The sequence below is a fragment of the Brassica napus genome, chromosome A2 (assembly GCF_020379485.1).
Source record: "Brassica napus cultivar Da-Ae chromosome A2, Da-Ae, whole genome shotgun sequence".
Taxonomy (NCBI): domain Eukaryota; kingdom Viridiplantae; phylum Streptophyta; class Magnoliopsida; order Brassicales; family Brassicaceae; genus Brassica; species Brassica napus.
The window spans coordinates 5,084,384-5,106,099 of record NC_063435.1 but is presented as its reverse complement, the minus strand read 5'-3'; the positions used below and the strand labels follow the sequence as shown (position 1 = coordinate 5,106,099).

Below are 21,716 nucleotides of genomic sequence, written 5' to 3'. Positions count from 1 at the left end.
ATCTGAACGGGTACCCGAACGCCCACCCCTATATGATACAACGAAACTAACTCCTTGTACTGATCACTAGACCAACATGCCTTTTATTAGAATGATTTTTGTGTGTCATCAGTCTATTTGTTCAATTAATATTTCTTCTGTTTCGCATTATAAATATCATTGTTAATTTTTTGAGAAACTGCATATTATTTGATAATTTTAATGTAGGACTTTAAACAAAAAACTTTTAAGCCTATTATTTTAATGTATTAATAAAACTGAGAAAAAAATATAATAGAATAATTAGGGGTAAAGTAGAAAATTAAATGTCATTTAGTGTATAAAAAGAATCTTCAAAAAATGCACAAACCAAATAACATAACATCAAGAAAAAAAGGCACGATTTATTCATTTGCAATAATAATAACAAATATCTTTTTGAAATCTGTAGGTAAAAGGTTAGATTTTGAGTGATCTATTTTACACATGAAAAAATCTCCAGATTCAGTTAAAATCTTTTAAATCAAATAAGTTGCAATAATCTATCAAATTAAAATAACACAGGATTTTAAATGCTATATTCAAATCTTTGACTGAATAACTATAGATTTTTAATTCTTTAAGGGAGAGAACTGTAAATATAAAAATCAATAACACTAGATTTCAATTTTTTTAATACTAATATTTTAAATACAAGAACCAATAACACTAGATTTCAATAAAAGATTTAAAATGAATCATTAACTAACACTAGATTATAAAATCTAAAGAATTAACTTGAAATCTACCATTGAATAACACCACCTTAACTTTTAACCCTATTATTTTAATGTATTAATAAAACTGAGAAAAATAATAATAGAATAATTAGGGGTAAAGTAGAAAATTAAATTTCATTTAGTGTATAAAAAGAATCTTCAAACAATATTTTAAATGATAACTAAAAGATACCATCATTTTAGCTTGTATTAAATTTTAAAAATAAGAACCAAATATGAATAAAAAGGACAATTATAATTAAATTTCATTATATTTTCACATAATTATCACTCTTGATTATTTCCTTCTGAAAATTCAAATTTGCAAATCATCAAAAAAAAATTATTTAAGCATAGTATTTGTCCATCGAATTCCTTCCACGTTATGTTATTTACTACTCCATAAAACACTTGATTTTTTTTCTTTTGAAATTATTGTTTTAAAGGAAACAATACTACAAATATATATCCCCTCATATTGTGGGTGAGCTACCTAGTCAATAACAAGAGGAAGGAAAAAAAGAAAATCCAAAATTAATCAAACTAAAATAAGTAGGTTGTGACGTTTCAAACTCACCCGCACAAAGCAAACAAGATTAGACAGACTCAAGATAAATTTCTATCTTTAATCTCTTCCAAGAATAAAGAATAGATATGCTATCCTTAAAATCTATACATACATCATATGTATCACCATCTCTCTCTTCTTATATATATTACTCCAAAACAAGCATTGCTCCAAACCCAAAAGCCCATTTTAACAGATTTTTCTTTCAGTACGAATCTTATTCGTCTGGAAAATCAAAAGAAATGGGATTGAATGTTAGAGATAAAGTCTCCATTTTTCTGGCTATTCTTTGTTATTCATCATTGATCTGTTCAGTAAAAGCAACTGTCTCTTATGATCGTAAAGCTGTGATCATCAATGGACAAAGAAGAATTCTTCTCTCAGGTTCCATTCACTATCCACGAAGCACCCCTGAGGTAATAATCTTTATTCACATCAATCAATTTCTTTTTTTATTTATTAGGTGTTTCTTCTGCAAAACCTAAATGTAAATTTCATAACTTCTGATAAATAAAAAAAACTCTTATTTTCCTCTGTTTTCTTGAATTTATTGGCTTAATTTGATTTTGTGCAATGTGTTTTTCTTTCCAAGCTTTCTACTTCACATGGGTTTTTGCTTATTGTCTACATAATGTGTTAGATTTTTTTTTCCTTATTCTAAAGAATAAATGCATGAATCATTGAATGCTCTGTTTTTGTGTAGATGTGGCCTGGTCTTATACAGAAAGCCAAAGAAGGAGGCTTGGATGTGATAGAGACTTATGTTTTTTGGAACGGCCACGAACCTTCTCCTGGAAATGTAATTACAAAAGAATAAAGATTAAACCGTTTGTTTAATTACTTTTCTTCTCTCACAAGTCACATCTATTCTCATTTTCTCTGCATTATTGGTTGTCCAGTATTATTTTGGAGACAGGTATGATTTGGTTAAGTTTATCAAGTTGGTGCAGCAAGCTGGTCTCTATGTTAATCTCAGGATTGGCCCTTTTGTCTGCGCAGAATGGAACTTCGGGTAATTTAAAATATTTCTCTTTAGAAAAAGAAAAAAGTCATTGGTTATAAGATTTTAATTAACTTTTATGTTTTCTAGGGGATTTCCGGTTTGGCTCAAATTTGTTCCTGGTATAGCTTTTAGGACGGATAACGAGCCCTTCAAGGTTTAACTCTAAATATACCTATCTTTCACCCATTATATATCAACGTTTTTGTCTCCTTATTTGATGATTAATGTTAATTCTAAATGATATTGAAAAAGGCTGCAATGAAGAAATTCACTGAAAAGATTGTATGGATGATGAAAGCAGAAAGGTTATTTCAAACCCAAGGAGGACCCATCATTCTTGCACAGGTTTCACATATTGTTGCTGCTTGTTACATTAATTATCATCATTAACCAATGATTAGACATGGACGGCTCAAATTAAAAGTGTTTTTATTATGTAAATGAAAAAAAATGGACAGATTGAGAATGAATATGGACCAGTGGAGTGGAATAGTGGTGCACCTGCGAAGGCTTACACACAATGGGCAGCTCAAATGGCATTAGGACTCCAAACAGGTGTTCCATGGATCATGTGCAAGCAAGAGGATGCTCCTTCTCCAATTGTACGTTCTTTCCTTTTCCTTCTTTCTAATTATAAATACCTTGGCAAAGAACGTATTTGTTAGGAAAAACTGAAAATTCTTCTTCATCTTTTTTTAGTTGAATACAAAAATGATTTTGGGTTTTTGATCTAAACCAAACTTCTGTGGATTCGGTATGGGTTGGGTTTTACCGCAATATATATTATCGGTTCGTTTTTTTCATTTATCTCAGTACAAAATTAAAATAATACAAACCAAACTTGGACCAGTTACGTATTATATTTTATTTGTGAAGTTGAATTCTCTCAAATTTCTCCTTTCCTTTATGATAATTTTTTTTGCTAATGCAAATTTCAGATCGACACATGCAATGGTTATTACTGTGAGGATTTCAAACCAAACTCAATCAACAAGCCCAAGATGTGGACAGAGAATTGGACTGGTTGGTAAGTCACAACATCAATATGCAGAGAAAATAAAACTATCTTTATTCAGTTAAATATAAATTATAGATTGTAGTAGGATAATTTCCTCAACTTTCTTTTTTGAGAATCATAAATTTCTCAACTTAAAAAATAAATAAAACAATTTGTAAATTAAATCTCAGGTATACCGAGTTTGGAGGTGCTGTACCATATAGACCAGTGGAAGATATAGCATACTCCGTTGCAAGATTCATACAAAAAGGAGGTTCCTTTGTCAATTACTATATGGTACGTAAATATAAAACAGAGCTACATACGAATGCAATGACTACATATAAAACAGTGTAAAATAACATCTCGGTTCAACTTACGTTTTCTTTTTATATAGTATCATGGAGGGACGAACTTCGACAGAACTGCTGGTGAGTTCATGGCTTCAAGCTATGACTACGACGCACCTCTCGATGAATACGGTACTAACCAAAACTGAGAACATACATCAAAATCTGTCATAATGATTAGGTAATATGATTTTGTTTACTACGTAAAGGCTTACCAAGAGAACCAAAGTACAGTCACTTGAAAGCATTACATAAAGTCATCAAACTCAGCGAGCCAGCTTTGGTTTCTGCTGATGCAACCGTCACATATCTTGGAGCTAAACAAGAGGTAAAGGATCAAATCTTTTCTTTTGTAACTTTTTAGTTAACGTTTATAGAAAGAAACGTAATGATCATTTGAATGTTGCTTTCAGGCTCATGTGTTCTGGTCTAAGTCATCTTGTGCTGCGTTTTTATCGAACAACGATGTGAACTCTCCAGCGAGAGTTATGTTCCGTGGGTTCCCATATGATTTGCCTCCTTGGTCCGTTAGTATTTTACCTGATTGCAAAACAGAATATTACAACACCGCAAAGGTTAGAAAAGAAAGAAAACTTGTTTGTCAAGAAAAGCTAGTTATCTTAATGATTTTTTAAATTAAATTGAATTAAACAGGTGAATGCACCAAGCGCACACAGGAATATGGTTTCAACTGGAACAAGATTCTCTTGGGAATCATTCAATGAAGTGGTTCCTTTTGCGAATGAAGCTGGTACGTTTCCAAGAAACGGGCTTGTGGAACAGATAAGCATGACTTGGGACAAGTCTGACTACTTCTGGTATCTAACAGAGTAAGTATATAACTTCAAAACTCTCTTGACTTGTGTCAGTCTCCTGGAAAAAATAAACTCACGGTTTGTTTATTTCCTTGTGGTTATTTTTTTACTCAGCATTACAGTTGGTGCTGGTGAGAGGTTTCTGAAGACTGGTGATTTCCCTCTTCTTACAGCTTGGTCAGCTGGGCATGCTCTTCATGTTTTTGTCAATGGCCAGTTTGCAGGTAATATTAACACAAACGATCAAAGCTTGGTTTTCTTTTTTTATTTTTTAAAGCTTGGTTTGTTTGTTTTTTTTTTTTTAAAGCTTGGTTTGTCTCATCTTGTCTAGTTTTGTAACTTGACAACATTGTTGGGTGGTATGTTCTATGTTACAGGAAGGGCTTATGGATCACTTGAACACACTTCACTAACATTTAGCCAGAAGATCAAGCTACACGCAGGTGTCAACAAGCTTGCTCTGTTGAGTGTTGTTGTTGGTCTTCCGGTTAGTTCCTGATAGGATAAACTAGCTCCTTTTTTTTTCTTTTTTTTTCTGTTGTTAATTAGATCTTTGAACTTTGTGGTTGTTCTTGGTTTGTTTGCAGAATGTTGGTAAACACTTTGAGACGTGGAACAAAGGAATTCTTGGAGGGGTCACACTAAAGGGAGTTAACTCAGGAACATGGGACATGTCAAAATGGAAATGGTCCTATAAGGTACTCTTTGATGTTCAAAGCCAATAAGTTTTGAGTTTCTTGATAATAACAAGAAACTAATCATAACAAATGATTTAAAATGTGATTTTGAACAGGTTGGTATGAAAGGTGAAGCTTTGAGTCTTCATACCCCGACTGCCTCTGTTAGATGGAATCAAGGATCATTTTTGGCCAAGAATCAACCATTGACTTGGTACAAGGTAAGATAAACACAACAAAGCAAATTATAATATAATGTCATAATTAGATTGTAAACACAATAATGAAGAAATGAAAAAAAAACATTTTTATGTTTGAATTGTTGCAGTCTATTTTTGCGGCACCACCAGGAAACGAACCATTGGCTGTGGATATGAACACAATGGGGAAAGGTCAAGTTTGGATAAACGGTCGTAACATTGGTCGTCACTGGGCTGCTTATAAAGCTAGAGGAAACTGTGGACGTTGCAACTACGCTGGAGAATTCACTGCCACGAAATGTCTAAGTAATTGTGGTGAAGCTTCTCAAAGATGGTAAGAACAAAACTGTTTGTTATTTCCTTTTGGATGTGGTCTTATAATACAAATCTTGATACATAGAGTTGTTGTCTCTTTTTGTAGGTATCATGTACCTCGTTCATGGCTCAAGCCTCAGAACGTTATAGTTGTATTTGAAGAGTGGGGTGGTGATACTAGTGGAATCTCACTGGTGAAACGAATTTGAAAGCTTCTTCTGATTATCTGAGGAGAGTTTGTCTCTCTGGCTTTGCTTTTGAAGATAGAGACAGAGCTGGAGAATAAAAACATTATGTAATTGTGCAGTTATTACAACGTGTATATTACTGATCCATCATCAATAGCCAAATAAAATTTTATAAAACAAGACCAATATGAGGTCTCGATTTCATTACCCATCATTGGCTATTGGCTACGTACTAGTTCCAAGTCCAGTTACATCTTACTTGATTGCCAAATTCAAATATAGAGACCAATGAAGAATTAGTCTAATAGCTAAATTCATGATACATATCTTGATTAACAGAGTTTGTGTTTCTCTTATATTATGAAGTTGTGCTGTTTATTACGTGCATGTTACTGATCATCATCAATAGTAAAATAAAATTCATAACATAAACAAAATATGAGGGTTTCGATTTTACATTACCCATTGCCCATTGGATATTGCCTACTACTAACTAGCTCTAGTGGACAAGTCCTGTAACATCTAGATTGCCAAAATCAAATATAGACTAGAGAACCGGTCTTGTACCGGGACTGTAGAGAAAGGTGTGATGCCTTTTGACTTAAACGTGATATGTACATTCAAATCAGATAAACACATGATCTCTTGTTCCTTCTAAAGATGCAAATACATCTTTTCAACTAACTATTGGACCGGGCATGATCTCTCTTGACCGGGTTCCATAAGGTTAAGAATAGTTGCTTGTAATACAAGACACCTTTCTTAACTTAAAAGGGACAATCAAAAACTCCAATGTTCTGTAACCAGCCCAAGATCCTTCACCGTGAACCGGATCGTACCATGAGTGATGATGACCCGTGCTCACTCAAACTCCCCGTGGACAATCTCCTCATCTTTTGCCAGAACCTCTTGCCTCCACCTGACGCCAAGGGACCAGAGTTAGACACTCTCTCTAACCTCCCTGAACCAGTGAACATTTCCGACACAGAAAGTCCTCTCTCCGTGTCAGGCTCAGAGTCATAACTCGGTAGCAACGGATACCGAACCATCCTCCGAGACCCCTCGCCACCACAAGAGCTCTCAGCTCCATTATCATCTCTCAGATCATCGTGAGTAAGTGAAGTTACAGAGTTAAGTTCCTTAGCTTCATCGCATTCATTGCATACAAGTTTCAAAGCTTGCACTACTTCTCCCATGAAAGGACGGTGAGATACTTCCGGTTGAACGCACATCGAAGCTATAGCAGCTACTTTAGCTATGCTATCGAATGGGATCTCGGGTTGTCCTAAAGACTGGTCTATAATAGCTTCAAGCCCTTCTCTGCTCGTGAGAAAAGACCGAGTCCATGAAACTAAGTTCTCTTGACCTGGTGGTTGTGACATATCCACTGGTTTACGCCCCGTGAGTAGCTCCAGAAGCACAACTCCGTAGCTATAGACATCGCTTTTCACTAATAGATGCCCTGTCATTGCGTATTCTGGCGCCACATACCTATCAAAGAGCAGCACTTACAAGTTAAAAACAAAAACAAAAACAGTTAGGAGGAGTTTGTTTCGGTTTTGGTTAGGCCTATAAACAAAAACCGAAAAACATAACCCGAAAAAAACTGAACCCGGAATTGGTTCATAAATAACCAAGCGGTTCCTATATCTCTGGAACAAAAAATCGAAACAGAACCTAGAACTCAATACAGTTTATAGACCTGTAATTATTAAATATATTTAGTTTTAAAATTATCAAATACTTTTAAAATACTACTACTTATAAACCAAACTACTCGAAAAACTGAATTTGCCCGTAAGAACCGAATTACCTTAATAATTTTATTCCGAAGTATTTTATTTCATCCGAATTACCTGATATTTAATCCAAAAAGCTGTAAAGATCTTACTTTTCCCCTGAATTATTCGAAAAAACGGAACCGAACTGGAACCAAAATTTTATAAGATATTAATCAGTTCCTGACAATGTTACCCAAACCGAACTGAAAACTGAAATAACCGAATCAAATTTCATAAAAAATGAATGGTTTTTATATTTTTAGAATTAAAAAAAAAAAAAACGAATCCGAACCGAACCAAAAATTGAACTCCAAGGCCTAGTTCTGCTTTGTATTATCTTACCCGAAAGTTCCCATTACGCGTGTGGATATATGTCTGTTATCTTCATCATCAAGGGCATTTCGAGCTAGACCAAAGTCAGAGACTTTAGGTGTGAAGTCCTGTTCAAGCAAGATGTTACTTGACTTGAAGTCTCTGTGTATAACTCGAGGGTTCGAGTCTTCATGTAAATAAGCTAATCCACGAGCTGCACCAAGAGCTATCTTCAACCGAGCTTCCCAATCTAAAGGTGAAGACTCTTTATCAACCCCTACAGAAAAAAAAAACAAAAAGAGAACAAGATATAATCTCAAAGATAAACAATCTGAACCGTGAAGACACTTAAGGTCCAAAAAACATACCGTGGAGGTGAGATTCAACGCTGCCATTAGGTATAAGTTCATAAACCAAAGAACGGTTACGATCTTCAATACAAATACCAATCAAATTCACCAAGTTCCTATGATGAAGACGGCTAAGCATTTCAACTTCAGCCAAGAACTCTCGACTACCTTGCTGGTCATCTCTCTTCAGCACCTTAACCGCTACTTTAGTTCCATCATCGAAAAGACCATCATACACCTTCCCAAACCCGCCTTCACCAAGAACCCTCTCCTCCGCAAAGTTACTAGTAGCTTTCACTATCTCGCTTGCGGTGAACGTCTTGGCAGAGAGAGTCAACGGAGCAATGCTTGACTCAAAGGACAGTGAAGTAGAGCTAAACCGGCTTCCGGTTAAAGATCTCACAGAACCTGCAATGTTCCACAAAGCTAAGTTGAGCTAAACCAATGTTCAAGAAATCGCTAGACGGCAGCTGTCGCCCAGGCGTCGCCTGGACCGATTTTTAGAACACTGAAGGGAACTTATCATTCTTTTTATTTACCTGGAGGTTTGGTGAGAGAAGGTAGTGATGCTCTTGTAGAAAGCCGCCGCCGAGCTCTCCCTCGCCGGAAAGCCAAGAACCAAACAACGGCGAAACACAAACCGATAAAAGCAGCAGCTGACAAAACAATCACAGCAATGCTTCCACCATTGATCTCTCTCTTCCGCATCTTCTTTGGAACATCAACTCCGAACGGTTTCTTCACCATCCCGTTGTTGTTATTATTACGAGAGAACGGTTCATGATCTATAACAGTCATGCCCCCGGAAGGGGGAGACACCGGTAAGCCAGGATAACGCACGTAAACGACGTCGTATTGGCCGAAGGTTGTTGCGTCTATGTACACTTTCTTCCTATAGAATCTCTGGTAAGTGAGCATAGCTGTCATGTTATCGAACTTGTCTCCAAGTGGGACTAAATCGATGAGAAGAATGGTTTTGTCAGGCTGTTGAGTGGCAGCGTTGGCTCCCATTATACGGACTTGGCTTTGTTTCATGAATACTCCAGCACTTATCTCTCGAGCGAACTCTGAGACCATTGGGAAGAAGTCGTAGAGGGGCATGGTGAGACGAAGCTCGACCTGAATGGGCCAGACGCAGCCGCAGGGAGATCCTGGAGGTGTGTTTGTGTAGGGGTCTAAGCAGACGGTTGATGAACAATCTGGAGAAGAAAAGTGGTTTCAGATTAAAACAAAGATAGTGAAAAGACAGAAAGTGTCTGAAACAAATCTGAGAGAGACCTGAGTTAGGGGGAGGAGGAGGGAGTGCTTGAAGAGGTGGGAGTTTTCGAGGTTTTGAAGAGGACCTGAGAGGGAAAGCTTTAAGGAGAAATAAAAGAGAGTTTAGCAATGAGATTTTGTCTATGTGTTGTTGAAAAAGTTTTAAGAGTGGAGGAAGCAAACCTTGGGTGGGAGAAGGTGATGGAGCTATGGAGATGGGGTGCATTGAGAAAGAGATTGGACCTTTACGGTTTGACTTGTTTGGTGGTGGAGGAGGTGGATTATCTTTGATCTTCTTTCGATCTTGATGATGTAGATGATTCAAAGGAGGAGATGATGATGTGCGATGAGAGTGTCTATTAAACTTTGGGGATGAGGAGGCAATCGAAGTAGGAGAATCTGCAATGTAATAACAACATGAGTTTAGTCTTCTTGATACTGGAAACAAGAGTAACTTATATGATTGATGGCCCAAAAAAGACAAACCTTGATGTGGTAAGATAGGTAAGGGTTTAGCAGTTTCATTTGATGGTGCAGCAACAGGACTTTTATCGCTGGGAGGAGATTCAATGGGGAAAGCGGGGAGTGTAGTTGGTGAGTTTCTTGTTGGACTAGAGGTGGGTACTGCTCAGAGAAGAGGATTAAACAGAGACATTTTTGGTTACAATGTGAGGAAAGTAAATAGAGATTCAAGTATAGTTACACAAACCACAACATACCAGGTGAGCTAGAGTGTGGTAACTTTGGTATGACTGGCGGTGAAATGGTTGGCGGAGATGCAACTGATTCAGAGAACACAAAATGAGTTTATGGCATACAAAGCGAAACAGAGTAAGGGGCAAGCAGGAGTATTGTACCAGGAGCAACATGCTTTTCAATAGGGGGCTTATGATTGTTAGAAGCATTTCTAGGAGGCACAATGCTTGGAGTAGGCTGAGGCAGAGCCACCGATGGAAATGGAGGTATATCTGAAACAGGGGATGAAACAGGGCCTGCAGAAAACAGAGCATTACAAGTTCAAGATCCAAGATTCATGCTAATTACAGAACATTACAAGCTAAAGATCCAAAAAAGAACATTGAAAGCTAAAGATTCAAGATTTATGCCAAGTGATTGCCAAGTGTTCGACTTATTGTCTGTCAGAGAAACAACATTTCAATATATACCTGGAGCAGAAGGGACCGAGACAATAGGCTCACCGGCTGGTGGTTTGCTTCCGGAAGAATCTTTCGGCGGAGGAGCTTTTAAGTCAGCTATAGGAGGACTAGATGGTAGCGAGGCTTTAGGCGGTGGCGCATTGCCGGGTTTGTGAGATTCCGGTGAACTAATCGGTACTTCACCAACCCCTTTTGAAGTTACAGGTAACGGAGGCGGTGGTGATGATGATGATGGAGACAACAAGTCCAATCCTGAAATCGAAATACAAGCTCATTGTTTGATGATAATACCTAGAATTATAATGCCTTGGTTGAAAATATAATAAATAAAACCGAAAAAGACAACAAAATAAGCAAGTTGATGCATCTGGGTTTTGTCTGAATGTAATCAAACAATGTAAAAATGATTGCTTTCTTTACGGAATAATGAATCAAACCTACCTGAGGAAGAAGCAGCAACTAAAACACACGAAAGTAAACAGAACCTTAGGAAGTACATCAGAATCTCCATTCCATAGAAGAGATCAGCTTCCTCGATGATCACGAGGAAGATGAAGTTTGATGGGTAATATCAAGCTCCAGGTTTAGTGCTGAGAGAGAAAAAAAATCGAAGTGGCAGAAGGAGAGAGATGACTTAAAACGCAAGAAGAAGAAAGTAACAGTGAGAAAGAAGCAAAGGAATGAATGATATTTTTTGTTCTACTTTATTTATGAGAGTTTAATGCTCTCACAAAAGAGAGGGAATTAATAACAGAAACGAGTTTGGTGTAAGAAGAACGGTGAGGGATGCAATTAATCTTCAATCTCCATGTTTGAACAGAGACGTTTCTTTCTGCTCCCAGTTGGTCACAAGAGATAGAGAGATGGAGAAAGAAAAAGAATTGTTTTAACAGAAAAGCTGGGATGATTTTGAAGCTAGTGGGATAATAGTGTCAATGGAGGAAACTAGTGTGTTTAAGAGAGCCTAGTGGGTTTTGAACCCATTTGTTTATTTTTTCTCTGTTTAGGTTGAAGACGTAAATTTTAATTTAATATTAATGTTAATAGAGACTCAATAGTCAATACTCAATAGATTCCCTACACATATCTTGTTTTATTTTGGTAAATAAATTGGTTTGAGTATATGTGTTTCAGCCTTTCCCAAACATAATATATCTCAAACTTAAAATAAAATTAGTATTTAATATTTAAAAAGAAAAACTAAATTATTTTAATATCTTGTTAATGTATACTATTTTAAGAAACTTGAGAAATTATTTAGTTTATATTTCTCAAGTTTTAAAATATTTACTAATAAAATATAATCATATTTTATATTTGAAATAAATAATAACTTTACTGATGAATTCATTTCAAAAACTATCAATAGTAATACTTTTAGTAGTTATATAAAAACAATTATCTATAATTATTGCTATAGACACAAAAATAAAGCAATACTCGAAAGAATTAAACATTATTCTTTTCATGTATTTAATTTCTTAGATTGCCTAACCAACCACCATTTTGTTTTAGATTTTTATCAATAAAAAAAATGGGTATCATGTCAATTAGAATTATACAGCTAAACCCACCTTTTAGGATACTTATTTGTCACTTTTATGACATATTAACATCGTTCAGTAAATGACATGATTCCTATAATTATCGTTTTCTGTCATGTGAATCATGTTTGTTTTATATGTACTACAGAGAACTCCAAACAGTAGAAGTTGTCTCCGATTGAAATTATAACCAACCATATGGAAGCATTACCCAACTTGGGACAAGATTTCATATCCCATTTTGTAACAGTCGCAACTCGCAAGAATGAGATAAACTGCGTGGAAAGTCTATCAAATTCAATATGTGACTAAACGCATCTCCGACCCGAATCAATTATGGAGTGGCGTGGAGATGTTATTAGACTGCAATAAATTAAGTTATTATATGAAACTTTTTTGTCAAAAAAAGTTATTGTATAAATATTTGGGTAACTTTTTTTCTCAAGATTAATATTACGGTAACTTAGAAGAAAATATATATTACGTTAACATCCATAACTAAATTTATATTTTCGCTCTCATCCGCGTTATCACCTTCAAACTTGATGTTTGTCTATATCTCTTAGTATTGTATGATTATTTATATGAAGTCCAAACTTTCATAATTGTTAATCCCCACTGTCGAAGAAACTAAGCAGTGGAATCGATTGAAAATTGTCTTGAATTGGGAACTTTGTTGGATCTAAAAAGGAATCCAATGCGAAGACAAATTAACACGATCATATCCCGTTGATCCAACTATCACCGAAAGAAAACTTTTGGTTGAATTAGTTTGTGAAACCAATAAGATCAAAACTGATAATGAAATATATGGAGGTTAAAACAATTATAAAACTAATAAATAAACTATTTTTAATTAATTTAAGAATCCGATGATCTGTATATCAATTATTTAAATTTTCTGGACGAATATAAACGTTTCATTTTGATATGTCCAAAAACGGTGCTAAATACAACATTTGATATAAAAATTTAATTTCTTGAATGAATATAAATGTTTCTCGATATGTTCAAAATCGGTTTTATATATGACGTTTATCATATTTTGGTATGGCATACTATCACCATAATTCAGCTCTGTGGCATATGTTAATCACAAGAACAGAGCTGAATATGTTAATCACAAGAACAGAGCTGAATATGTTAATTACAGAAACAATCCTTCTGTTCACAACAAACCGATTGTGGTTACGTTCGATACACAAGAACAGAGCTGAATATGTTAATCACAAGATTGTGAACAGAAGAGTAAAGCCAAGCAAAACCAGCTCTTTCGTAAGAATTTATCAACAACCAGAAAAAGAAAAACACAACGTTGCAAAACACGTGGTGAAAGAATCAGTTCCATTGAAGACTTGCTTCCTGCATTGGTCTTGGTCTGCATATTCCTCTGTCCGACTCCACAATTTACTGCAAAATAGACTGGAAAATGAAATAGTGAAGAAATAAAAAAGTGATTACTCTATAAATGGAGAGATTTTTTATTTTTTGTTCATACTCCATTTTCCACTCCATTTTTGGAGTAAATTATGGAGTGGAGATGGAGATGTCCTTAGTCTTTGGTTTGATGTTGTTCTCTGGTTTTGTTGTCGTAGTTTGATTTCTGTTTTCTGCTATTCGTTATCTTTGTGATTGCTGCGAAAAACTTAAAATTTATATAAAATTTAACATTTTATCCCAAAAAAAAAGTCATTGAAAACTATTGAAGTGCAATAAAACAAAACAAAATTCTTGATTGGCCAAAACAATAATAACCAAAAGATAATAATTTTGTTTTAAAAAAACAACATTTATTTTCAATGCACCGACAAGAAATCCTGAGATTCATTCACACAACTAAAAAAAAGAAAAAAAACAGATGAATAATAAAAGTATAACGAGACGTAGTGGCGAGAAATGCAGATCGTAGATTTGGTTTCTTGCGTGGGGACATACCATCGATACGTCCCAGTTCAAGCTTGGATATGTCGTTTGATTGTAAGTGATCGTAGACAGCGACGTTGAGTCCTTGTTTCTTTACTGTTCAAACAAATTAATATATTCTTTGAATCATATAAAAGAGTTCAACGTAATTAGGTGGAAAAACATTTTGAGCCGAACCAAAATTAATTAAAGTAAAAATATTAATTTGTATAAGACTCACAGAATGGTTGAATGTATGGATTAGTGTCAAAATCTAACACGGTCAAAAATATATAATCTAATATTCTTAACTATTAGTCTTTGAAGCCAGTTACAAAAAAAAAAAACTATTAGTCTACTACTACTATATTATAGGCTTCTAGCCTCCCTTATATATAATATTAAAATTATACATATAGTTACTTCCGAATCATCGTATGATGGTCCGGAAAAATCTTGTTGAGACTCGTGAGTCGTGACTCGTGACAGTTAATTACTGCTATATACCCACCGATATAAATAAATATTCCACTCTGAACTGGATCTGACCAAGTCCAGGTAGTAGTACTGTACTAAACTAACGCCATCTTTTATTTATTATTCTTTTTTCCAAAATAACCTAAGAAACAACAAATGGGTTAAATAGTCCAAAAGATGCAGTTAACCTAAATTACTAGAAAATTAAATGGCAGTTGATGCATTTGAAGAGATATATATAGAGATTCAAATGGGAGTATAATAATCTAAAAAGAAGTTGCAATTAACATACAGTATTACCAGAAAGTGAAATAGTAGATGATGCATTTAAAGAGAGATATAGAGAGACACTAGTGGGACCAGCAAAATTTCACTTTCACAAATAAAGGAACGAGAGAAGGTATTAAAACTAAGAAGGGCACCATGTGCTTAGACAGAATCTATAAACCCTTTATAGAAGGGTTTGTTTTGTACCAGTTGATGAAGCTTTTTTCTTTCTTTACTCTTTAGCTAAAGCTGCAACAACTACAAAAGGAAAAAACTTAAGTTACACCTTAGAGATGACGAGATGATGCTTCTCTCATCATTTACCATGTGTTGACCAAACCTCATTCTCAAGGCACCAATACTTATGCAGAGCTTGAATCTGATTCACTTTCACTGTTTTGAGTCTTTTGACAAAACCAGCTTCGCCAGCTACAAACTGGTTTTTGGCTGACATGTCTATTGAGAAGATTGGATTTTATTGCAGTATCTTGGCTTAAAAATTATAGATTACTACTGTAAAGGAAAGAGCAAGTACCATTTCTTAACCAACCAACAAGAAAAATAAAAAGGAACAAGGACAATGACTGGTTTAGGTGAAAACAGGTCAAGCACATGGTTATGTAGTGATCACTCTCTTCTTAAACAAAGTACTATATCAACTAAAGTGTTTACAAGGAAAAAAGGGTAAAATTAACAAGGGAAATAAGATGGAAGAGTGCAAGCTTCTAATTAGCAAATATAAAGAAAACTGTAGAAACCTGTTTCTAAACATGAGGAGGCGTTTCGATGACGATGCATTGCAGGATTCAGCTTCAGACCTAGAGAAAATGTGAAGTCTAAAGGCAGTTAGCAAGAAACATAAAGATCTATATAATTTTGGTATTAAGCTGGAACGAAAGCACAATACCTGAGTGCACTAAACACTGAGTTTAGTTTTTCTTTCTTTCATCTCAAAGAGAAACCAAATATAGATCAGTTTTTGCCATGGTTAAAGCTTGACAAGAAGTTGAGGATCTTGGACGATATGTTCCCTGAGTTTCTGGTTACAGTGTTAACTGTGACGCCCCCCTTGTTTACAGCTTCTTCGGGGCCATTTGTGCGTCTCTCAACTTTAGTAGATTCGAATTCTGCAGCGAGTTTCATGGCAGAGTGTAGAGAACTTTGAATGTGTATGTTAGGCGTTGTCTTGAGATTACTACAACTTGCTGGTTCTTCCAATGCAGATGGTAAGAAACTGATTCCTTTGGGAGCCACCAGAGGAACAGAGCTTATCTGTTGTGACTGCTTCAAGCTCTGATTATCATAGTTCTGTGTGTTTTGCTTGGACCCAAGAGACGGTTTGACCTCCTTCTCTTGTGTGGTTTTGTCTAAAGAGAGAAAACTCATACCCTTAGGAGCAACGGATGGGTTTCTCAAAGGAGGAATCTGTGGAGGTGTTGCATGTTCATTGATCTTTGAAGATGATGCATCAGATGAGTTCTTTTGGTTGGGTTGACTAGAGGGCTTCAAAAACGCAGCTGAACTTGAAACTCTTGCTTGAATAGCCGGCAATTTGGCTATGGCCTGTCTCACGGTTTGTTTATTTGATTTCTGAGGCGAACAAGATGCTGCAGCGATGTTACTTGATAAGGTTGTTATATTTGCACTCGGTGTATCTGAAGCAGCTTGTGGAGTACCCTGTTAATTGAAAACTGGTATATTAGGATCAAAAGATCAAATATATAATAAGAGTCGGAAGAAGAATCACGAGGAGGTAGTTTTTTTTTTTTACCTTGTGCGAAAACAAACACTTATCACCCCTGTGGCAGAAACCTTTGGTCACGATATTGTGGCAAGGGTATTTGGACAGATCATGGTCGAACGGACAATCGTCTCCTTTCATGCATGACTGAGTTGCAAAGTAGCAGCACGGCTGAAACAACAAGAAGTCATTAAGTATATAATGAGTGGAGACCACAGAGAAACAAATATAACATTCAGATTTTGTCTAAATAATTGCTGCTAGATAAAGTTCAGAAGAGTAGTATATGTCGTGAAACAGTAAATCATACCGAAGATTTAGTTTCCGGAATTATATCGTGTGAAAATTTGCAGTCTTTTCCCTGCAAAACATGGAAAAAAGTTTCCGTCAGCGACAAGAAAACAAAACTAAAGTTCCATAGAATCTTGTAGAATCCAGCGCCACAGTGCATACCTCATGGCACCGTCCCTTGAGATGGTGTCGACAATATTTTATAGGTTTTGGTTTGGGAGCTACTGGCTTCAGTTTCAACTTCTTCACGCCAAGTGCTATACGCTCTTGAGCTCTTTTCTTCCGAGCTTTCGCCTGTATGAAAATAGCTTATCAGTAACCAAACGTCCTACGCCACACACAAAAAAGAAACTGATTGCAAGATATTCCTATGAAGAATAGTTACCTTCTTTCTAGCTTTTGCTTCCTTAGAAGGTACAGACTTTTTCTTTATGCAAGTTTGAGAAGCCATCTGCAGACAAAAATGTACAAAAACAAGTCAGCTTTTGTAAACGCCATACAAGAGATCAGAATATAATCAGCAACATGGCATTCTGATACCTGTTCTTGGTTTTTGGAAGTTAGATCATTCTCCTTAACTCCAGTTTCACCATTCACTACCTCAAAACAAGTACTCTTACTACTAGTCCCTTCTCCTCTTTTATCCAAATCCTCTTGTGAGACATGCGTCTCCTCCACGTGCCTCTCCATTGGAAAATCATCTCCTACAAGCATATTATAATCACCATCATCCCCAGATATCTCTCCTTCTTCAACCTCGTCATCATCTTCAACCATCTGAAGAATAGAATCTGTCAAAACCTGACTACTAGTAACAAGTCCCATCTCTTCATCATTAGTCTCCAAAACTCCAACTAATTTGGGAACTTCCTCTTCCTTACTCCTAACTACAGAATCTACCTGAACCTCATCTGCAACACTAGGCTTCTCCGGAACACTTTGAACAAAATCAATCGCTTGTTTGGCCATACCATCATCACCACCACCATAGTCATCAACATCCAACGCCTCACATAGATTCACACAACTCTCTGAAGCAAAGTCTCCACTTCCACTGATAATCAGCTCAAACTCGTCGAAAAAGTCTTTATGCTGGCTACGAACAGATGCATCTTGCAAATCAATTCCGTCGAAAACATCTCCAAGCATCAGATTATTTTCGAGTGAAACCGTCTCCACGTTCTCAGTTCTAAATTCATCTGATCTTGGCTCAAGGATCAATGGATTCTCCGTCAGCAGAACTTCACCAGGTTCGCAAGCTTGAGCCGTCTCTATACTCAGAAACACACGAAATCGAAATTATAAAAGCTCAAAAAATCAGAGAGAAAGAAGTTCGAATTGCGATACGAGAAGAGATTCTCACCTGTTCTAGTGACGAGCTCCCGGAGAACATCCGGTGTGGCGAGAGATATTTGGCTATTACTTTCGAAACTCGAGCAGAGGTGATGAAGAACAGAGCGAAAACTTCGATTCGGTTGATGCGACCGTCGGTGAGGAAGCGGAGCTACGGTAGACTCCATCGTCTTCGCCGTAGAGTAATCTCTAACGGTGCTGATCGTCGGAGAAAGGCCGTCTTGTAGCGGCGAACAGAATCCTCTTGTGTATATGATGGAAACACCGTCTTGATTATGTAACGGCGCCGTGAAAATAGACGGTTTGACTTATTGACTCGTTAAAACGGACGTTATCGAACCGCGTCGTTTTGAGGATCAGGGAAAAACCCTAAAACCTTATCGATCTCAGTCTCTCTCTCTCTATCTATCTTTGATCATTTTGTGAGTTTCGCGCAAGGGAGAAGAGAAAGATGGTTGTGAGGCTACGATTATCGAGACTAGGATGCAAGAACCGACCGTTTTTTAGGGTGATGGCGGCGGATAGCAGATCTCCGAGAGACGGGAAGCACATCGAGGTCTTGGGTTACTTCAATCCTTTGCCAGGTGATTTAATCAAGAAAGTCTATTCCTTTTTTCGATTGCTCTCTTCTTTGATTTGTTACACTGTTTCGTTTTGTGTATTGCAGGCCAGGACGGTGGTAAGAGAATGGGTCTCAAGTTCGATCGAATCAAGTATGTTCCTTTTATCTTGTTCCCTTTTCACATTTGAATTTGGAAGGCCAAGGAGGAAGCCCTCTTTGTTTACTTATCACTCTTCAGAGCTTGTGCATTTGAAATGTTTTGGTTGACTGCTAAATTAGTTCTAGAAGATATCAGTCACGGTTTTATAGTCACATTTTTCGTTAGTAGTTAACTGTCTTTCCATCTAATACAAGAAAAAAGAGATGAGTTTTGTCTTGAATGTCTTTTTTTAGATCATCCTTGTCATGCTAACTGTTAGTCGAACCAATACTGAGATTGAATCAATTACTGATTTAAGAAACAGATTAAATTTTGTGGAAATGCTTTAACAAACTTTAGTGTGTATATATATAACTAATGAAACTCCTCCAGTCTTGAGTCTTTTCTGAGGAACTTCTGCTTTGAGTTATGGACCATTGCTTCATCTTACTGTGAGATGAAGAATCTATTGATTTGTATGAACACTTAACATTCCTATACAAGATTGCATATATAATATGGTGATCATGAAGGCTATGCAGCTTTTTGGAATCTTGTCAATTGTCATGCCCTTTTGCATCATTTAAGTTTATGACGTCTGGATAGTAGCAGAAGACATGCCAAGATTAGCTAGAACCTAGTCAAAAAATCATTAATCTTGTTCTGGAGGTGTAAATTTAATTAAATACGAATGTATTTTTTTTCTGATTAATGGACATTTTGTTTGTTTTTTCTGTACAGGTACTGGTTATCTGTTGGTGCTCAGGCATCAGACCCGGTTCAGCGTCTCCTTTTCAGATCCGGTTTACTTCCTCCTCCTCCAATGGTGGCTATGGGACGTAAAGGCGGGGAAAGAGACACTCGCCCTGTTGATCCAATGACAGGTCGCTTTGTGGATGCAGAGAAGAAAACACCGGTTATCATCGATAACCAGCCTAAGGAAGAAGACAATGCACAAGACAAGAGTCCGTGATTCATTAGACTAAAGGAAGAAGACGAGAGTCCGTGAACTATTGGCGTTAGCCTTTGTCTTTGTAGCTTCGAAGTTCTGTTTGGTACTTTTGTATAACGCACATTTCTAGTTAATCTTGGTTTATTTTATTCCTTTGCATAATTCCCCATGTTTGGGTGTAAACATCAAGGCGTGTGTTGAGAGGCCTTGAGGGAGATTCAGGTTATAAATTTAAGGTTTAGGATATGCTTATTAACACTACCTATATGAGCTATTCTTTAATCGATTTGTGTAGATTGATATGGTCTCTTGTGAATATGATGAGGATGAAGAAGAAGATGATGAGGTCCTGCACAAGGAACATAACCAGTTTCCTCCCACATGTATTTGTGCTAAAACATGTACTTTCTGCCAAATGATCCGACACCAATGAATCTTAGAAGAGTCGAACTATTTGAGATTTTTGGCTCGACCATGATGCATGATTACAAATGCGATAACCTATCTCATTTTATAATTAGAGGGATTAGCTGAAATAAGTAGTCAAGCTCATTAATGAACGAATCAATGAATCATAGAAACTTGAACGATTCCACGACTAAATTTGAATATAAGTAGACAGAATTGTAAAGAAACAAAGTTTTTTAGAACCATGTCTCATGCATACATAAAGCTTAAGACTAGATCTGGTATTGCAAATCAGTGTGTTATGTTCGTGATTAAGATATATATATATATTCTGTTTAAAATCAAATTGCAAAAAGGAGGCCGACACCAGCTTAACGATGAGCAACCAAGTGAAAGGCCTCCTTAATGCAAGCAACATTAAACAAAAATGTTTGTGTAGTTCCGAGTGAAAGTTTTCTTTTTTAACGTCTCTAAGTTATCGGTTCGAATGTACGTACCTATATCCTCTGGGACGAAATCTAAACCATTTTAAATATTTCTTTTAGGAATTTAGACTCCTCCTGACTATATTTGAATTGATGGCCCTTTATATTTTTATTAGATAATCTAAATGTTTTAGCCTGGTTGGTTTGATTGAAATTCTCATGCAACACAAAATGTTTTTGAAAGGTTGGCCTATCAAGAGGTATTTGATAAATTAGTATTGGTGTTTTTTAAGAAATACTTTATTATGTAATTTTGATTTTACAGTTATCAAAATATTTCTTGTATTCTCGAAAAAGGAAAAAAAAAAAGAAAACAAAAAAAAATTATTTTAGAAATGGATTAGTAATATGGTCAAAAGTCTGTATTCAAAAAAAGGGTGAAAAGTCAAATTAATTACCCATCACTAACCGACGTAATACAATTCACTGAGCATCGTTTCTCGTTACCAATCATCTAACCGACGTGAAAATCAAAGACATATATATGATTTTTTTTTCTTTTCTCAAAAGTTGATTTGGCTGTTGATTATGACTTCAAATGGACTGTTTTTCCACAAGTAAAAATAGCAGTTGAATCATGGGCTATAGCATTTTGGTTCTCTGTTTGTATTATTTTGATCTCAAAATACATGTATACGAAGTGAGATCTGAGAAGCAGTTGAAGGGAACAAGTTGCAACCCACTCTTTCTTTCCATGTACAAGCAAGCAAGCTTGTGAAGAGCTAATTCATAAAACAAGCATAGGTCGGGTTTCCGATCTCAAGCAGCCGCATTTGGAAACTGGAATCATAAATATTTGAAATGTAACGTTATTAATTTAACTGGATTAAAGAGGAAAAAAAATTATCAATGGTCTCCTAGACAAATATTTTTTAAGAAACTAGCTAG

General features: G+C 36.0%; 4 protein-coding genes across 4 annotated transcripts; 2 read left to right on the top strand and 2 right to left on the bottom strand.

Annotated features, from left to right (window-relative positions):
- The first annotated feature begins 1,457 nt into the window (after positions 1 to 1,457).
- Positions 1,458 to 6,059, top strand: LOC106389422 (beta-galactosidase 4-like). Its single transcript, XM_013829673.3, has 18 exons — positions 1,458 to 1,721; positions 2,009 to 2,104; positions 2,205 to 2,317; positions 2,396 to 2,462; positions 2,561 to 2,653; positions 2,767 to 2,910; positions 3,247 to 3,335; positions 3,497 to 3,602; positions 3,703 to 3,787; positions 3,865 to 3,983; positions 4,069 to 4,230; positions 4,310 to 4,485; positions 4,585 to 4,694; positions 4,848 to 4,957; positions 5,058 to 5,168; positions 5,264 to 5,368; positions 5,476 to 5,681; positions 5,769 to 6,059. Exons 1-18 carry the CDS (start codon positions 1,548 to 1,550, stop codon positions 5,869 to 5,871), a joined length of 2,169 nt encoding a protein of 722 aa, XP_013685127.1. The 5' UTR covers positions 1,458 to 1,547; the 3' UTR covers positions 5,872 to 6,059.
- Positions 6,060 to 6,425: 366 nt separating this feature from the next.
- Positions 6,426 to 11,671, bottom strand: LOC106389416 (receptor-like serine/threonine-protein kinase ALE2). The gene is made up of 11 exons (XM_013829660.3): positions 11,149 to 11,671; positions 10,717 to 10,959; positions 10,408 to 10,542; positions 10,270 to 10,332; positions 10,037 to 10,174; positions 9,734 to 9,949; positions 9,572 to 9,649; positions 8,833 to 9,492; positions 8,312 to 8,701; positions 7,974 to 8,220; positions 6,426 to 7,341 (listed from the first exon to the last, which is right to left on the bottom strand). The coding sequence occupies exons 1-11, from the start codon at positions 11,216 to 11,218 to the stop codon at positions 6,669 to 6,671; spliced, it is 2,913 nt and encodes a 970-aa protein (XP_013685114.2). The 5' UTR covers positions 11,219 to 11,671; the 3' UTR covers positions 6,426 to 6,668.
- Positions 11,672 to 15,418: 3,747 nt separating this feature from the next.
- Positions 15,419 to 18,558, bottom strand: LOC106389394 (zinc finger CCCH domain-containing protein 65-like). Its single transcript, XM_013829629.3, has 8 exons — positions 18,293 to 18,558; positions 17,470 to 18,200; positions 17,315 to 17,380; positions 17,092 to 17,223; positions 16,949 to 16,999; positions 16,669 to 16,809; positions 15,805 to 16,574; positions 15,419 to 15,715 (listed from the first exon to the last, which is right to left on the bottom strand). Exons 1-7 carry the CDS (start codon positions 18,447 to 18,449, stop codon positions 15,870 to 15,872), a joined length of 1,983 nt encoding a protein of 660 aa, XP_013685083.1. The 5' UTR covers positions 18,450 to 18,558; the 3' UTR covers positions 15,419 to 15,715; positions 15,805 to 15,869.
- Positions 18,559 to 18,617: 59 nt separating this feature from the next.
- LOC106389408 (30S ribosomal protein S16-2, chloroplastic/mitochondrial) lies at positions 18,618 to 20,235 on the top strand. The gene is made up of 3 exons (XM_013829647.3): positions 18,618 to 18,866; positions 18,950 to 18,995; positions 19,725 to 20,235. Exons 1-3 carry the CDS (start codon positions 18,734 to 18,736, stop codon positions 19,954 to 19,956), a joined length of 411 nt encoding a protein of 136 aa, XP_013685101.1. The 5' UTR covers positions 18,618 to 18,733; the 3' UTR covers positions 19,957 to 20,235.
- Positions 20,236 to 21,716: the final 1,481 nt, after the last annotated feature.

What these genes read in the sequence shown, in the direction of transcription:
- LOC106389422 (XM_013829673.3), top strand. Translation starts at nt 1,548, where the DNA reads ATGGGATTGAATGTTAGAGATAAAGTCTCCATTTTTCTGGCTATTCTT. An exon ending in AGGATGCTCCTTCTCCAATT is followed by an intron (nt 2,911 to 3,246) that starts GTACGTTCTTTC and finishes TGCAAATTTCAG; the next exon opens with ATCGACACATGCAATGGTTA. An exon ending in TACTTCTGGTATCTAACAGA is followed by an intron (nt 4,486 to 4,584) that starts GTAAGTATATAA and finishes TTTTTTACTCAG; the next exon opens with CATTACAGTTGGTGCTGGTG.
- LOC106389416 (XM_013829660.3), bottom strand. Translation starts at nt 11,218, where the DNA reads ATGGAGATTCTGATGTACTTCCTAAGGTTCTGTTTACTTTCGTGTGTT. An exon ending in ACCACACTCTAGCTCACCTG is followed by an intron (nt 10,175 to 10,269) that starts GTATGTTGTGGT and finishes TTCTCTGAGCAG; the next exon opens with TACCCACCTCTAGTCCAACA. An exon ending in ATCACCTTCTCCCACCCAAG is followed by an intron (nt 9,650 to 9,733) that starts GTTTGCTTCCTC and finishes TTCTCCTTAAAG; the next exon opens with CTTTCCCTCTCAGGTCCTCT.
- LOC106389394 (XM_013829629.3), bottom strand. Translation starts at nt 18,449, where the DNA reads ATGGAGTCTACCGTAGCTCCGCTTCCTCACCGACGGTCGCATCAACCG. An exon ending in AAGCAAAAGCTAGAAAGAAG is followed by an intron (nt 17,224 to 17,314) that starts GTAACTATTCTT and finishes ATTTTCATACAG; the next exon opens with GCGAAAGCTCGGAAGAAAAG. An exon ending in AGTGTTTGTTTTCGCACAAG is followed by an intron (nt 16,575 to 16,668) that starts GTAAAAAAAAAA and finishes TTCAATTAACAG; the next exon opens with GGTACTCCACAAGCTGCTTC.
- LOC106389408 (XM_013829647.3), top strand. Translation starts at nt 18,734, where the DNA reads ATGGTTGTGAGGCTACGATTATCGAGACTAGGATGCAAGAACCGACCG. An exon ending in TTACTTCAATCCTTTGCCAG is followed by an intron (nt 18,867 to 18,949) that starts GTGATTTAATCA and finishes TGTGTATTGCAG; the next exon opens with GCCAGGACGGTGGTAAGAGA. An exon ending in CTCAAGTTCGATCGAATCAA is followed by an intron (nt 18,996 to 19,724) that starts GTATGTTCCTTT and finishes TTTTCTGTACAG; the next exon opens with GTACTGGTTATCTGTTGGTG.